Source organism: Nomascus leucogenys, chromosome 4 (assembly GCF_006542625.1).
Source record: "Nomascus leucogenys isolate Asia chromosome 4, Asia_NLE_v1, whole genome shotgun sequence".
In the NCBI taxonomy this organism is placed as follows: Eukaryota; Metazoa; Chordata; class Mammalia; order Primates; family Hylobatidae; genus Nomascus; species Nomascus leucogenys.
Window position 1 is genome coordinate 81,208,012 of NC_044384.1, and position 14,932 is coordinate 81,222,943.

The following is a 14,932-nucleotide window of genomic DNA, read 5'->3' on the forward strand; positions in this document are numbered from 1 at the left end:
GTCACCACACCCCAGGTGTTGCCTCTGTCCTGCGAGGCCGCGGTTCGCCCCTGGAGTCACCATCGAAGAAGACAACTGCTGTGGCTGTAATGCCATTGCCATCCGGCGCCACTTCCTGGACGAGAACATGACTGCGGTGGACATCGTCTATACCTCCTGCCACGATGCGGTGAGGCCAGGCAGGGCTCGGGCCTGGTGTCAGGAGCAGGCAGCTGAGGGCCTAGGGTGCCGAGGCTGTCCTTCCGGGCTGGCAGGAGCCCTCGCTTGGCTGGCGCTGGCTGGTTGCAGCTTCCAGGCATCCCTAGCTGGGCAGACTAGAGGTGGCCCCCTCCTCTTCCCCAGACCCTGGCCTGCCTATACCACCTCTGGGGCTGGGAAAGCAGACATCAACCCCACACCCAGTGTTTGGGTTGCTGAGCCCTAGCCCTTTGGGGAAAGGAATTGAGGGCAGAATTGAGGAGGGGCAGCCATCACCTGGACTCAGGGGCAAGTGGTGGCACTCAGGGCTGCCAGAGCCAGCAAGGAGCTGGGAGGGCAGGGCAGGCCTGTGGCTGGGGTCGGGAGGAGATCCCCAGTGACCCTGGGAGCCCGTCAGCCTTTCTGGCGGCAGAGGCCCCGTGGCTGGTGGAGCCAGAGTTCCTGGCCAGGAAGGAGACCTGCCTAGGTCACTTTCCCTGAGTCTGGCCCCACAAGGGCCGCTCAGGCTCACGAGCTGCCCGCCTCCTAGGTCTACGAAACGCCCTTCTACGTGGCGGTGGACCATGACAAGAAGAAAGTGGTGATCAGTATCCGGGGGACCCTGTCCCCCAAGGTACGCTGCCCATGGCTCCCAGCCCCTGGGGGTGCCTGCCTCCCTCTTCCTGTCCTCTTTAGCCCACCCCTCACCTGTCTCCTCTCTTCCCCAAGGATGCCCTGACTGACCTGACGGGTGATGCTGAGCGCCTTCCCGTGGAGGGGCACCACGGCACCTGGCTGGGCCACAAGGTAACCCACGTCATGGACCCCAGGGCCCCTGGGCTTCTTTCCTGCCCTGCCAGTGTACAGAGGCGTGTATGGTTGGGGGTTCCTCCCCACTTGCTGGACTCACTGGAAGAGATTGGTCAGAGAGGCATGGATTAGTCTGGAAGGCCCATTGCAGCCCACTGCTGCGACCCCACTGCCCTGTGCAGCCCAGAGCCTGACCATGGAAGAACCTGAGAGGCAGCTGGGGAGAGATCATACCAGCTTCATTAGCCACACTGCCCCTCTGAGCCTCAGTTCCCACTTGTGAAATGGAAGTGACATGATCAGTGTGTCTGCCAGCCCCTGCAGCCGAGTTGTCACGAGGCCCAAAGGGAAAAATGGATGGGGCAGGGTTCCTGAGCTGCAGGTCACTGTGGGTTTGCTGGTCACTGGGAGGCCTCCCACCAACACCTGCTTCTGTTCCTGCCCACCCAGGGAATGGTCCTCTCGGCTGAGTACATCAAGAAGAAACTGGAGCAGGAAATGGTCCTGTCCCAGGCCTTTGGGCGAGACCTGGTGAGGCATTTTCCATGGCACCAAGCCCTTTCACACCTGGGTCCCCCTCCTCCAACGCAGCAGAGAGAGGAGAGGATGGATGGGTGATGGAGCCTTGCACCTCCCACACAAGCCAGGCTCCTGCAACCCCTTCGAGCCTGGCTCCCAACCCCTCCTCTTTTGTGCCAGGTCCTGTGGGCGTCCTGCTCCTCCCTACCTACAGTCATTGGGCACCCGATTCATGCCAGACACTAGAGGCACAAAGATGATTCAGGGCAGGCGGCTTTTAAGCCTCATAGTTGCAGAACTGTTTGTCAGAAGGAAACATGGAGAGGCTCAAAATACAGAGCAGAGAGAAGGGGTGCTGTTCTGCCTAGTGGGGAACTGAGTCCTGCCCACTGGCCACGGTCTGTGCAGGTAGCTCCTGAGGTGCCACCAGCTGCCCTTTCCAAAGCAAAGCAGGCTCTGGCCTTAGGAGACTTCAGTCTAGTGGTGAGGGTAGAGAGATGGGGTCAGGTAACCACATGTTTATAGTGATAAAAAGCTCCATCCCAGGTACAGATGCAATGACTAGAGGGAGTGAGCCACTCCTGGAAAGTCAGGAGGGCTTCCCCAAGGACATAACCTCTGAGCAAGGTTTGGAAGCGTAAATAAGAGTTTATTAGAACAGTCTGCCTAAGCAGTTACTCTGTGGGGACCTAGCTTGGTTCTCTGTGCCCCAGCATTCACACAGCACAGACATGGTCCCAGGACTCTGGGAAGATGGGAAGACCCTCTGCCTCCCTTGGGTTGGCTAAGACAGTCGCTTGGCAGGCAGTGGGGCAGGGCTCTCAGGCTTCTCTCGGTCTCCAGGGCCGCGGAACCAAACACTATGGCCTGATTGTGGTGGGCCACTCCCTGGGCGCGGGCACCGCTGCCATCCTCTCCTTCCTTCTGCGCCCACAGTATCCAACCCTCAAGTGCTTTGCCTACTCCCCACCAGGGGGCCTGCTGAGGTAAGCCATCTGGGGCCTCAGAGTTGGCTGGGGCAGTTGGGACCCGTGGAGGCTGAGGGTTGGCTGGTGCTAGGGGCTGGACTGGGAGTCTGACTTCTGGTCACGTGGAGGTCTGGGAGTGGCCTAGAGGGTGGAGCGTGGGGGCTCTGAAATGCCATGCGCCCCCCAGGATCTACCCAGCAAAGCCTTACCAGCGGGAAAGACAGAGCAGGGAGCTGGCAGCCCAGCCTGCCACCAGCCAGCTCCCCGGGAGCCATCCCAGGAGTGCAGGAGCAGGGCTTGCTTGTAGCTGGGCCCCCCGATTCCGGAACACCACCACCCCTCCCCCTTGGTCTTAGCTTCTGCTTTGGCTTCCCTTGCAGTGAGGATGCGATGGAGTATTCCAAGGAGTTTGTGACTGCTGTGGTTCTGGGCAAAGACCTCGTCCCCAGGTGAGTCCTTGGCCCTGCTCCATGGTCCCTTGCCAGGACCCTCCCCACCCCCTAGCCCCCGCGTCTCTCTCACTCTGATTCCTGTCTCTCAAGGGACCCCATGCCCCTCCCCACCCTTAGTTGCCCAGTGGTGAGAAGCCCAGGTGAACGCACGCACGTGCTGGCGCCCTCCCTGCCTGTCCTCTCACTCCTCGGCTCTGCTCTGGGGAGCTGCTCTGTGGATGCCTCTCCACCCCATGACCCTGGCTGACGTGTCTTCTTGTTCCAGGGGCTAGGCGTGTGCCTGCCCCTCCACCCCTGGCCCCATACCTCTCATAGCCCCTGACCAGGCCTGGCTGACGGCCCTGTCTTGTTCCCTCCCCAGGATCGGCCTCTCCCAGCTGGAAGGCTTCCGCAGACAGCTCCTGGATGTCCTGCAGCGAAGCACCAAGCCCAAAGTGAGCCCCCACCTGGGCACCCTGCCTCTGTGCAGCCTCATCTGTCCCTGCCCTTGACCCCCACCGGTTTCTTGGGACAAAGCACAAGAGGCCCTGCCATGGGAGGCCAGGGCAGGGTGTGGCTGGTGTCATGGGAACTTCAGGAAGTCAGACCCTCAGCATCCCCAAGCTCAACCCATCTAACCCCTGTCATTGTGCAGATGGGGAAACTGAGACCCAGAGTGGGAGGGAATTGCATTTGCTCACATAACAAGTTAGAACAGAATCAGGACAGGAACCGAGAGGCTCCCATCACACAGAGCTGGGAGCTGCCCACAGTCAGGAGAAAGCGATCCGGAGACTTTGAGCGGTGAGGAAAGGCCTCTGTCGAAGCCTCTGAGATTCACCAGGCTCAGGGAGGGCTGGGAATGACCTGTGGAGAGGATTTGGGTACAGTTTGTTCTGATTTTCTGCTGTGACCAAGAGGAGAGGGTCAGCCCTTCCTAATCCGCATCAGGTCTCTGGAGGACACTGGCGGGCGGGTTGGCCCGGTGGGGGTGGGGGTGGGGACGTGGTGGCCAGGCACACTGAGGCAGGCCAGCGCAGGAGGAGAGGGTCCTCTGTGTGGTCACCCCTCCTCGCCCCCTGCCCCCCGCCCCCTGCTCTGGGTGGGCCCTCAGCCCATTCACCGTCTCAGCCCCGTCTGGACCGTTCCCAGCTTTGGTGCCCTAGACCCTGTGGCAGGCAGGGCCCTGGGCCAGGTACCAGGTGCCAGGCGGTGAGCAGGGCAGCAAAGCTTTGTGGGACTGTGCCTGCCTGGAGGAGCCTGGTTCTGGGGAGGTGGAACTGCTCCCACCAGATTAGTCCTGGGCTTTTGTCAGGCCAGGCCTGGCAGGTCCAGCTGGACTCAACTCCAGGGTGTGTTTGGCCTTGAACTTGTGGAGTGACCCAGAATAAGTCCCTTCCCCTCACTAGGCCTGTCTCCCCATCTACTAGATGAGGGGTTGGCTGGGCTTCCCGCCCCTTGCCAGCCCTGAAATTCAACAATTCCATGTCATCTGTCCTTGGCACCTTATTGGCCATCTGGCCACCATGCACCTCAGCCACTGCCTCTTCAGGTGGGCACCGACCTTTAATACTCCGGCCACTGCCCTTCCCTTTCCCCTTTGCCATCTCACCGCCCACCTCTCACCTGCTGAGCCCTCCTTCTCAGTCCCCCTGCCCCTGCCCCCCAGCCAGTGCCACTTAGCTCTGTCTCCATCTGTCCCACTCCACTCCACACAGTGGCGGATCATCGTGGGGGCCACCAAATGCATCCCCAAGTCGGAGCTGCCTGAGGAGGTAGAGGTGACCACCCTAGCCAGCACGCGGCTCTGGACCCACCCCAGCGACCTAACTATCGCCCTCTCAGCCAGCACTCCACTCTACCCACCCGGCCGCATCATCCACGTGGTCCACAACCACCCTGCAGAGCAGTGCTGGTAGGTTCTGCCAGGGTCTGCTGCTGCAGGGGGTAGTGGCCAGGGCAGGGGCAGTGGAGAGCAGGGCCAGCCTTGGCTCAGTCACCCCTCAGGGCTGGGGGTGGAGGCTGGGAGAAGATGGCCCAGGGCCTCCATGGAGGGGTTTCCCCAGCGTCGGGCTCCGGAAATGGAACAAAAGTCCAGCCCTGAGCAGGACTCCAGGCGTCTCTCTCCAAAGTTTGGCTTTGCCTCCAGTGTCAGCCCTTCCCTGGTGTCCCCCAGGGCAGCTCTCCCGACTCGTGGTCCATTTAAAAGTAGGTGCCCTGGAGGGCTCCCCCCTCAGGCCCTGGCCAGCTCACACCTCAGTTGTCACTTGGCTTCACCAAGGGAATTCCTCGAAGACAGCTGTGAGCAAGGTGGGGGCTGCACCAGAGAGAGAGAACAGGAGCAGGCAAGTGGGTAGACCTTTCCCACTGCGCTCCTTCAGACGGCTGGGCCCTGGCTCCTCCCTCCAGGGTCGGCTTCCTCCCCTGACACAAAGCTGGTGAGCTGGGCCGTGCAGCAGGTGGAGCAGGTGTGGCCCAGGCCAAAAGCAGGTTGAAGGCTGTGGAGGGACCATGGCTGAGGCTCAAGATCAGCCTTTCCCAGGCTGAGGGCAGGGCAGGAGCCAGGCCAGGGAACAGAGCCCTGCTGCCAGGCAGGCCAGGGGCCTCCAAACCATGCCAGCTGTGCTGAGCAGGGCAGAGAACAGAGCCAAGAGGCCCTGGCACCGAGGGCCAGGCCATCGCCCCACCCTTAACTCCCCTCTGTCCATGTCCCTCTCAGCTGCTGTGAGCAGGAGGAGCCCACGTACTTTGCCATCTGGGGTGACAACAAGGCCTTCAATGAGGTGATCATCTCCCCAGCCATGCTGCACGAGCACCTGCCCTATGTGGTCATGGAGGGGCTCAACAAGGTGAGGCAGCTCTCAGCAGGGTATCACCAGGGAACAAGGCACTGTCACCCCATCAGAACCCCGTAAGCACCATCAGATCACTGCCCGATTTTACAGACAAGGGTGCTGGGGCTCAGAGACGTAGGTAGCTGGGCCAGAGAGCCCCACTCAAATACTTCAACCTCACACCCCTGGCTCTATCCACATCACCACGTTGCCCCATGGTGGGGAGGAGATAAGGAGACTCCCAGGGGCCTGTCCCTGAGGCAGGCCCAGCTCAGAGGCCTAGAAGGCCACTGGCCCTTAACAGATGCATGGGCAAGCAGCGATAGCCACAGCCATCCCCTGGCTGCGGAAAGGCTGAAGGCAGGCAGGGCAGGAGCGCTCGCTGGGCTGTGGGGTAAGTCGTGACCAGATGGGCAAGTCTCAGGCCTTAGGGAGTGGTGACCTCAGGAGGAGGCGAGTGGGACCCAAGTGACTCCATGAGGCTCTGCTTGGCCTGAGAGGCCTGGGCCCTGGCTACATATCGGCCCCAGGATAGGGCCTGATGTCCCTCCACCACCCCCAGCCTCCTCTGTCTGTCCTCAGGTGCTGGAGAACTACAACAAGGGGAAGACCGCTCTGCTCTCTGCTGCCAAGGTCATGGTGAGCCCTACTGAGGTGGACCTGACTCCTGAGCTAATCTTCCAGCAGCAGCCACTCCCCACGGGGCCACCCATGCCGACTGGCCTTGCCCTGGAGCTGCCGACTGCAGACCACCGCAACAGCAGTGTCAGGTGAGCCTTGGCCACTCCCAGCCTCACCCCAGGGTGAGTGTGGTTCAGAGCACATAAACTTGGTGCATGTGCATTTAGTGCATGCACTGGGCTCAGCTCTGCACACGTGCACAGGAGGGGTCAAACTCACCCTCTGTGCTCTAGGGCTCTCTTGCTGTGCTCCAGCTGTTCCCCAGACTGCTGTCCCTGAATCCCACATGAGCCAGGGGAGGCATACAGACCCACAAACCCTGGGCCACGAAAGCACAGATTCACTCTTTTTTTTTTTTTTTTTTTTTTTTTTGAGACAAAGTCTCACTCTTTTCCCCCAGGCCAGAGTGCAATGGCGTGATCTTGGCTCACTGCAACGTCTGCCTCCCAGGTTCAAGCGATTATCCTGCCTCAGCCTCCCAAGTAGCTGGGGTTACAGGCACCTGCCACCATGCCCAGTTAATTTTTGTATTTTTAGTACAGGTGGGATTTCACCATGCTGGCCAGGCTGGTCTTGAACTCCTGACCTCAGGGGATCTGCCCGCCTTAGCCTCCCAAAGTGCTGAGATTATAGGGGTGAACCACTGTGCCCGGCCTGCACAGATTCACTTCTTGCACACTTAGACCCAAACAGATGGACACCCATTTACTTACATATTTGTATTGAAGCTTACACATACATGTGCACACAATTATCAGTTATAAGTACACAGGTCACCCCCTACAGACATGCACATGTACAAGACACACACCAAGACAAAGGTGGAGACACATATACAAGGACACATGTGGACAGGCAGCCGCTCGTGGAAATGCATGAATACACCTGTGCGCAGACCCAGACACACAAGCCAGCTGACATACACAGACATCTGGTCTACACACTCAAACACATGAACAGAGGCGTGCACACATGCTCACAGGGGCGTGCACACATGCTCACAGAGGCACGCACATGCGGGCCGCAGCGCCCTTGCTATTCACACACTCTTTGAGGGGTGCGAGGCTCTTAAGTGGTAGTCCTTCCAGGGGAGGATTGTCCTGCCTAGAATTCTAGGACCTTCCCACACAGGCCCTGTGTGCTTGGTCACAGATCTGGTCAAGAGGCTGCTTCCTGGCCCTTGGTAGGGACACCTGGACGTCTCTCCCTGCCATTTGTGCATTTCCTGTGGCAGCTGCACAAACAGATGAAGAAGCCAGTGTCCATTTCCGGCTGCGGTGACTGCTGCAAGCCACCCACTCCCTGCCCCATCACTCACTCCCTGCAGGCTGGTCTGCGGAGCCAGGGGCACCAGGCTCCCCACCCAGCAGAGGGCTGTGGCCCATGGGAGAGACAGGAGGAGACCCGGATGAGGAAGGAAATGATGAGATCCCTGGGAGTGGCACCCAGGGTTGCTGGCTCTGAGATTGGGGTGGAACCAGTTGGGCAGCTCTGGGCAGGGCTCTCTCCCTTCCCTGTCTCCCTGCTGCCCTCTGTCCCTCCCTCTCTCCCTCCCTCTTTCCCTCCCTCTGTCTCTCTCATTCTACTGTGGCCTCATGAGTGACCTGGGGCAGCCTCATGAGTGATCTGGGGCAGCCCGTCTCTCGGAGCCTCATTCTCGCATTGGTACAATGACAGGGGTTCTGGTGCAGAGAACCCCAGCAGCACTCCTGAAGTCCTAGTGCTGCCAGCAGGGCCTTAGCCCCTCAGGGACCCCTCCACCGCGGCTCAACCCAGCATCAACTCTTTTGTCTTCTATCTTGGGTTCTTGTGAGTTGTTTTTAAAAAATAATCATTCCTGGCTGGGCGCAGTGGCTCATGCCTGTAATCCCAGCACTTTGGGAGGCTGAGGCAGGCAGATCACCAGGTCAGGAGATCGAGACCATCCTGGCTAACATGGTGAAACTCCATCTCTACTAAAAATACAAAAAATTAGCCAGGCATGGTGGCAGGCGCCTGTAGTCCCAGCTACTTGGGAGGCTGAGGCAGGAGAATGGTGTTAACCCGGGAGGCGGAGCTTGCAGTGAGCCGAGATCGAGCCACTGCACTCCAGCCTGGGCAACAGAGCGAGACTCCGTCTCAAAAAAAATAAATAAATAAAATAAGCATTCCCTGCCGCAAACCATCAACAACTGCTAAATGAACCGTACCCTTTATTCCCCGCAAGTTCCTTTTAGCCAGGGAGCTGGGGTTCAGTCCCCTCTCCCTTCTGAGTCTCATACCCCCTGCTCTCCCCTCCCTCTGCAGGAGCAAGTCCCAGTCTGAGATGAGCCTGGAGGGCTTCTCGGAGGGGCGGCTACTGTCGCCAGTGGTTGCAGCGGCGGCGGCCCGCCAGGACCCGGTGGAGCTGCTGCTGCTGTCCACCCAGGAGCGGCTGGCGGCAGAGCTGCAGGCCCGGCGGGCACCACTGGCCACCATGGAGAGCCTCTCAGACACTGAGTCCCTGTACAGCTTCGACTCGCGCCGCTCCTCGGGCTTCCGCAGCATCCGGGGCTCCCCCAGCCTCCACGCTGTGCTGGAGCGTGATGAAGGCCACCTCTTCTACATTGACCCTGCCATCCCCGAGGAAAACCCGTCCCTGAGCTCGCGCACTGAGCTGCTGGCGGCCGACAGCCTGTCCAAGCACTCACAGGACACGCAGCCCCTGGAGGCGGCCCTGGGCAGCGGTGGCGTCACTCCTGAGCGGCCCCCCAGTGCCGCGGCCAATGATGAGGAGGAAGAGGTTGGCGGTGGGGGTGGCGGGCCGGCCTCCCGCGGGGAGCTGGCGCTGCACAATGGGCGCCTGGGGGACTCACCCAGTCCTCAGGTGCTGGAATTCGCCGAGTTCATCGACAGCCTCTTCAACCTGGACAGCAAGAGCAGCTCCTTCCAGGACCTCTACTGCATGGTGGTGCCCGAGAGCCCCACCAGCGACTACGCCGAGGGCCCCAAGTCCCCCAGCCAGCAAGAGATCCTGCTCCGTGCCCAGTTCGAGCCCAACCTGGTGCCCAAGCCCCCACGGCTCTTTGCCGGCTCGGCCGACCCGTCCTCGGGCATCTCACTCTCACCCTCCTTCCCTCTCAGCTCCTCGGGTGAGCTTATGGACCTGACGCCCACGGGCCTCAGTAGCCAGGAATGCCTGGCGGCTGACAAGATCCGGACTTCTACCCCCACTGGCCGCGGAGCCAGCCCTGCCAAGCAAGATGAGCTGGTCATCTCAGCACGCTAGCACCCCAGTTGCGTGGCCAGCTGGGCCCAGGCAGAAGCAGGTGGCCCTGTGGGCACCTGGTGCCTGCCCCCTGCCGGGCAGCTTTGAGGACGGACCCCCAGGGGCAGTTTAGCCTCAGGCACAGGCATCGCTGCTGAGCTGGGGGTCTGCATCCCTACCTCAGCTTAGGACCCCCAGAGCCAAGGTGGCTGGGATCTGGCCCCACAGATGGGGAAAGATGGGGAAGGGTGTGGAGTGGGGAGGAGCCTGGGCAGCCTGCTGGGTGGGCCACACTCAGCCTGACTGCCCTCTATGGGGCATTCTGGCACCCCCTGCTCCAGGACAGGCCATGGGCAAGCTGCCTCCCATCACTGCCTGCTGGCTGCTCTCCCAGGGGCCAGGTGGAGAGCAGTGCCCCCCAACACATGTATTCTCATCTGTGGTCCAGGCCGGCATCTGCCCTGGCCACCCCCCAGATCTGGTGCCTGCTGGCCAGCCCCCTGGGGTGCCCCTGCCGAGGTGGCCTGCAGTGCTGTACATGTTTACAGAAGCTGCTGGGCTTGGCTCAGGATGTGTTCTGGGCTTGCAAGTCCCCCGCCCAATCGTGTTCAGTAGCCGTCCACCAAGCAGGGCCCAAGGCAGCCAGGGGCCTGGAGGGGCCAGAGGAGGGTGGGGTCAGGGCCGCCCCTTCTTTGCCTTGTGCCTCTCATGCTGCCTCCTCTGCCCATGGGTCCTGGGCACCCAGGCCTGCCCTGCCTGCTGGCTACTTCCTGGCTTACCTTCTACCCCCAAGGATCCTCGCCACCCAAAGGGTGGTGGGCACTGCTGTGACCACCCCAGCTGCAGAGTCAGTGCCCTGGGTGGAAGGAAGGCACTGAGAGCCCCCTTCCTCTGAGGGCCCCACCTGACCCCTTGGTGTCACCCCCACCACGCCTAGGCAGCTCTGGGCCCTGGGATCTGGAACCAACACACCCCTGTTGCCCTCAGCTTTCCCTCCTCGCTGGCCTGGGCACCCTCCTGGGAGCAGGCCTTCCTCCCTCCCACCCCCAATGTCCTGTTGGTAGGAGGTGGGGCCAAGAGTGGGGTATGGTGGGCCTTGGCTGGAGACCTCTGTCCACTGCCCAGGGAGGGGCCTGGGGCTGGGAGCAGTCCGGGTTTAGCCTGAGGTCCCCGTAGGGCTTCCTCCCCTGCTGGGTTTGGGAAGCAGTTAGGGAGATAGCGACCCGGAGTTTCCCCAGAAGCGGGGTGGGAGGGTGTGCATGCTAGTGTTGGCACGTGTGCATGTGCATGAGTGTGCACCATTCCTGAGGAAGGGGCCCCTGGGGCTGCCCACCCTACCTGCCCTGCCTGCCTGCTGCCCCTCCCAGCCTGCCAAGAAAACGGTAGGGGAGCATGATGGGGCCTTTGAGGCAGGGTCGCAGGGACAAGCTCAGCTTTAGACACCATCTGTTCCCATCACGCCTGCTGCTGTGACCCCTGTTTTGGAAAACTGGTGTGTACCGAGGCGCTGACTGCACGGCTGACCGCCTGCTCGTGCCTTCATTCTGCGGTGGCATGGTCCCTCCCACTCTGGCCCCACCCGCAGCCTCCTTGGGTGGCCTAGGCTCCCCTGACCAAGAGACCCCCATCTCATGATCACTGGTACCTGGGGGCCTGAATTCTGGCCCCCGGCTCCCCACACAGCTGGGACTGGCCTGGATGGCTGTCCTGGGAACCCCTGCCCTCCCTGACAGAGGGAGCTGGGCCTCCCCTCATCCTTTGTAACTCCCGCCTTCACCAGACTCAAGGACACCCTGGCCCGGCTGAGGCATACATAGCTTCAGCCCAGCACCGAAGCAAGACAAAATCAGTGGCCCTTAGAGTTTAGAAAACAAGACAGACTCTCAGAGGAAAGATCTGACAAGCACCCCAGCCAGTCACAGGGAGAGACTTGATGTCTGGCCTTTTAATTCCTCCTCTGCCAGGGTGGGTCCTGGGACCTCTAATGTGGGCTTGTCGTCCACCCCGGGACTGAGCCATCAGGGACAGACCCCCCACCCCCAAGGCTGCAGCCACACCATGTTTCAGGCTTGGGGCTGGGGCAGGCTTGGGCTCAATCCTGGGCACCCAGGGGCAGCCCACCCCTAACCTGGCTCCTACCCACCTCGCCCCTGAAGGATGGGCCTGCTGCACGTCTCCCTCCTCCACCTCATACCACACTGGGGGGTCTGAGCCACCCCCCTCAGCCCGGTTCGGCTCAGACCGACCCCCACTCCATCCCTAGACCTGCAGCACAAGTGCGTGGGCCTGTCCTCCCAGGGGCCTGGGCGACTCCATATGCAATCAGTAGCGAGCAGCCGGGCCCCACAGACCCTCACGCACTCTCTACGTGCCATTCTCCCCAGACTTTTTTTGTACTTAATGTATGAAAGATCCAAACTAATATTGCTGTAAAAAGGAGAGACAAATTAATATAGCTTATTCTATAAATATATCTGTATATAAAGGTTTCTGTATATTGTATAGAGCTGTGTATAAACTGGATGTAGAAGCACGCTGGCTGCCTCGAATGTCTTTGCATCAGGTGGGGACTGGGTAGTAGAAACTTGATGTCGAGGTTGCAGCAGAGCAGGGGGTCGGCATGGGGCAGGGGGCCAGGGGGGCCTCTGCCACTGTTCCCTGAATGGAACAGAAAGCCTAAGGGGGAAACAGATTCCTTGGGACCAGAGCCCGTTTCACCGCCAAGACGCAAGGTGTGTTTGGGTGGTTCAGGTCCAGCCCTTTGTACTGGGTTAGAACTTTGTTTCTCAAAGTTCACGGTGCTCATGACTCACTGGGGCGCTTGCTAAATGCAGGTGTGGGTTCAGTGGTCTGGGGTGGGGCCCAGGTATAGATTTCTTACCTGCTCCTGCTCGGCTAGTGCCCTGGCCCAGGGCCACACTTTGAGTTGCAGGGAGGGAGTAGAAGCCCCTCGAAGCCCCCTGTGAATGAGGGCAGCCACTTGCGGAGTCCTGCCTGTGTGAGAGATGTACCAGCGGGTGCACGTTCATACTACAGCCTGGAAAGATACAGCTTGCTGGCCACCCCTTCCTCCCTGAGGGGTCTGAGGCTCAGAGAGGATTAGCTGCCCAAGACTGCCAAGCCAGCGATTGGGGGACCAGGCTAGTCAGACCATGCCCACCTCCCTCCCCAACAATGCAGACAGCTAGGGCAGGCAGGGGTAGAAGATCTCAGTGGGACAGCATTGAAATGCAGGGGCCACTAGAAGTCTTTGCTGAGGGCTTTCCTAAGAGGGCGCAAAATACCTGGCCAGGCCCAGTGCAGCCCCCGAACCCCAAGCCAGCCTAGCTTTGGGGCAGTGAGGCCTGAGGAGTGGCTGGAAGGCCCAGGTGGTGGGGCCTGCCCCCTCCACACAGCAGGTGGCGCTGTTCAGCCAGCCAGTCCCGCCTTGGCTGCAGAGTCCGGCCTCGGCACTGACCCAGCCAAGCTGACCGGACCTTTTCCTTCCCCCGACCCTGCCCCCATCTCGGCCCCCAGTGTCCAGTGGCCCTACTTGGTGAGGGGCTGAGGAGGGTGGTAGAAGAATGCCCTCGGCCTTAGAGCCTGTCTTCACCTACAGCCACTGAACGGAAGCAGAAACGGGCCAAACAAGGGTGAAGACCTGCCCAAGGTCGCATGGGAGGTGGGGACAGACTGGGGACCAGAATCAGGGCCTTCCAGCCTAGGACTCTGGCCTCCACCACACCTGATGGCTTTCAGAGATTCTTTGCCCTCAGTGGTCTCATTGGTCTGCAAATTATCCTGTCCAGTGAGCACAGCACAGGCAGAAGAAACTGAAGGCCAGAGAGGCTCTGTGGCTTGCCCAGGGCTGCAGCCAGGGTGTGGCATTGGGGAGGGTCTTGAGAGGGCAGCGCTGGGAAAGGCTAGAGAGGCACTCTGCCTCAAGCTCCACTCAGTACCTGCAGCAGCCTCCTCCTGTCCCGGTGCCCCTGCAGTCAGGAAGGAGGTCTACCCTGCAGGCCACTACACTCAGGTGCGCCCTTGGGCCCTAGTCCAGGGAAGCTGGACCACCAGCCTCACTGGCTTGCTGGATTGACACTCACCCCACTTTGAGCCCTCCTCTTCCTCTGCGAAATGGCTTGATGCCAGTGCTGTGTAGGTCCACAGGAGGCCAGGAGAGTCCCAGGGTGGGGAGGACAGGCCTCTACCTTCTCCTGGGCTGGCCTCTACGCCCATTACCCATTAACCCTCAGGTGCCAGCATCCCTCTCCCCAGTGCTGCCTTCTGTCTGCCACCTCATCCTGGCCCTGCTCCCACTCAAGGGCCAGTGATGGGTGCTGGGAGCTGATTGGAACTGGAGAGGGCACCATTTACTGATCACTGACCTGGCACTTTACCTCCACTGTAAGGCAGGGATACTGAGTGTGCTTTATAGATGAGGCCTCTGAGGACAGAGGGCAGGCCTTGGGGACCAAGTGGAGCTGACCACAGGGGACAGCCATGTCTGCCGGGCTAGGGCTGAAATCTCAGCCCCTCACTCATTGTGGCTCGGTAGAGAAGCCAGGGGCACAGATGAGGACTCATCTCCATTGATGGGCCCCCCTAGGTCCTGGTATGCAAGTCCCCTGGGCTACTTTCACCGGCCCAGTCACCTTCCTGCCCCAGCCTCTGCCCCAGCGCTGCTTGGGATCCAACTTCATTATGGAGTTGGCAGATGGGAACCTCAACTCTTGGCTGAGACCTTGAGTCTGGGACATTTCAGCCACCTCTTGCTTCCAGTCCAGAGATGAACATCCCTGGGGACAGTTGCTCCTTTGCTCAGTGACCTAGTGTAACAGGGGAGATGGCAGGGCCTGAGCTCCCTTAGCCAGGTCGGCTCCTACAGGGTTAACAGGGGGCTCCATTCCACCCCTTCCAACTTCAAGGCTACCCCAGAGACTGAATAATCTATACTTTCAATTGATTATAATGCAGTGGAGTTGGGGCATTAGGGACAAAGTACGAGTCTTCCCTTCTACCTCCAGCCCTTGCTGACCAGGACAGGGACAATGTGTAGCTCAACGGATGGTGGTGAGACCTTAGATGATGGTCAGTTATGCAGCACGCGGGATACGGAGGAAAGATCCATGGGTACGAGGAGGCTTATAGAGAAGCTGGTTCTGTGGCTGGTCCCAGGCAACTCATAATGTAAATCCATTTTTAAGAATCGCATGGTGTAGGCGGGTGTCTACTTTGTCCGCAGGCAGGCCTGACCCCGGGTGGAGGAGGGGCAGGTTGGAGAATAACAATTGTCTTAAGGGAGTCTGC

The 14,932-nt window shown here is 60.3% G+C and overlaps 1 protein-coding gene across 2 annotated transcripts in view; it reads left to right on the forward strand.

Annotated features, from left to right (window-relative positions):
• DAGLA (diacylglycerol lipase alpha) overlaps window positions 1-12,179 on the forward strand; it is a 66,678-nt gene extending 54,499 nt beyond the window's left edge. For both annotated transcript variants that reach the window (XM_030810917.1, XM_030810918.1), the window contains exons 10-20: window positions 16-169; window positions 728-811; window positions 907-984; window positions 1,438-1,518; window positions 2,350-2,492; window positions 2,855-2,923; window positions 3,288-3,360; window positions 4,624-4,820; window positions 5,625-5,754; window positions 6,322-6,509; window positions 8,707-12,179. In XM_030810917.1, coding sequence (XP_030666777.1) covers window positions 16-169; window positions 728-811; window positions 907-984; window positions 1,438-1,518; window positions 2,350-2,492; window positions 2,855-2,923; window positions 3,288-3,360; window positions 4,624-4,820; window positions 5,625-5,754; window positions 6,322-6,509; window positions 8,707-9,667 — 2,158 coding nt within the window. In that variant the 3' untranslated portion in view covers window positions 9,668-12,179. The remainder of the gene's footprint in view (window positions 1-15; window positions 170-727; window positions 812-906; window positions 985-1,437; window positions 1,519-2,349; window positions 2,493-2,854; window positions 2,924-3,287; window positions 3,361-4,623; window positions 4,821-5,624; window positions 5,755-6,321; window positions 6,510-8,706) is intronic.
• The last annotated feature ends 2,753 nt before the right edge of the window (window positions 12,180-14,932 follow it).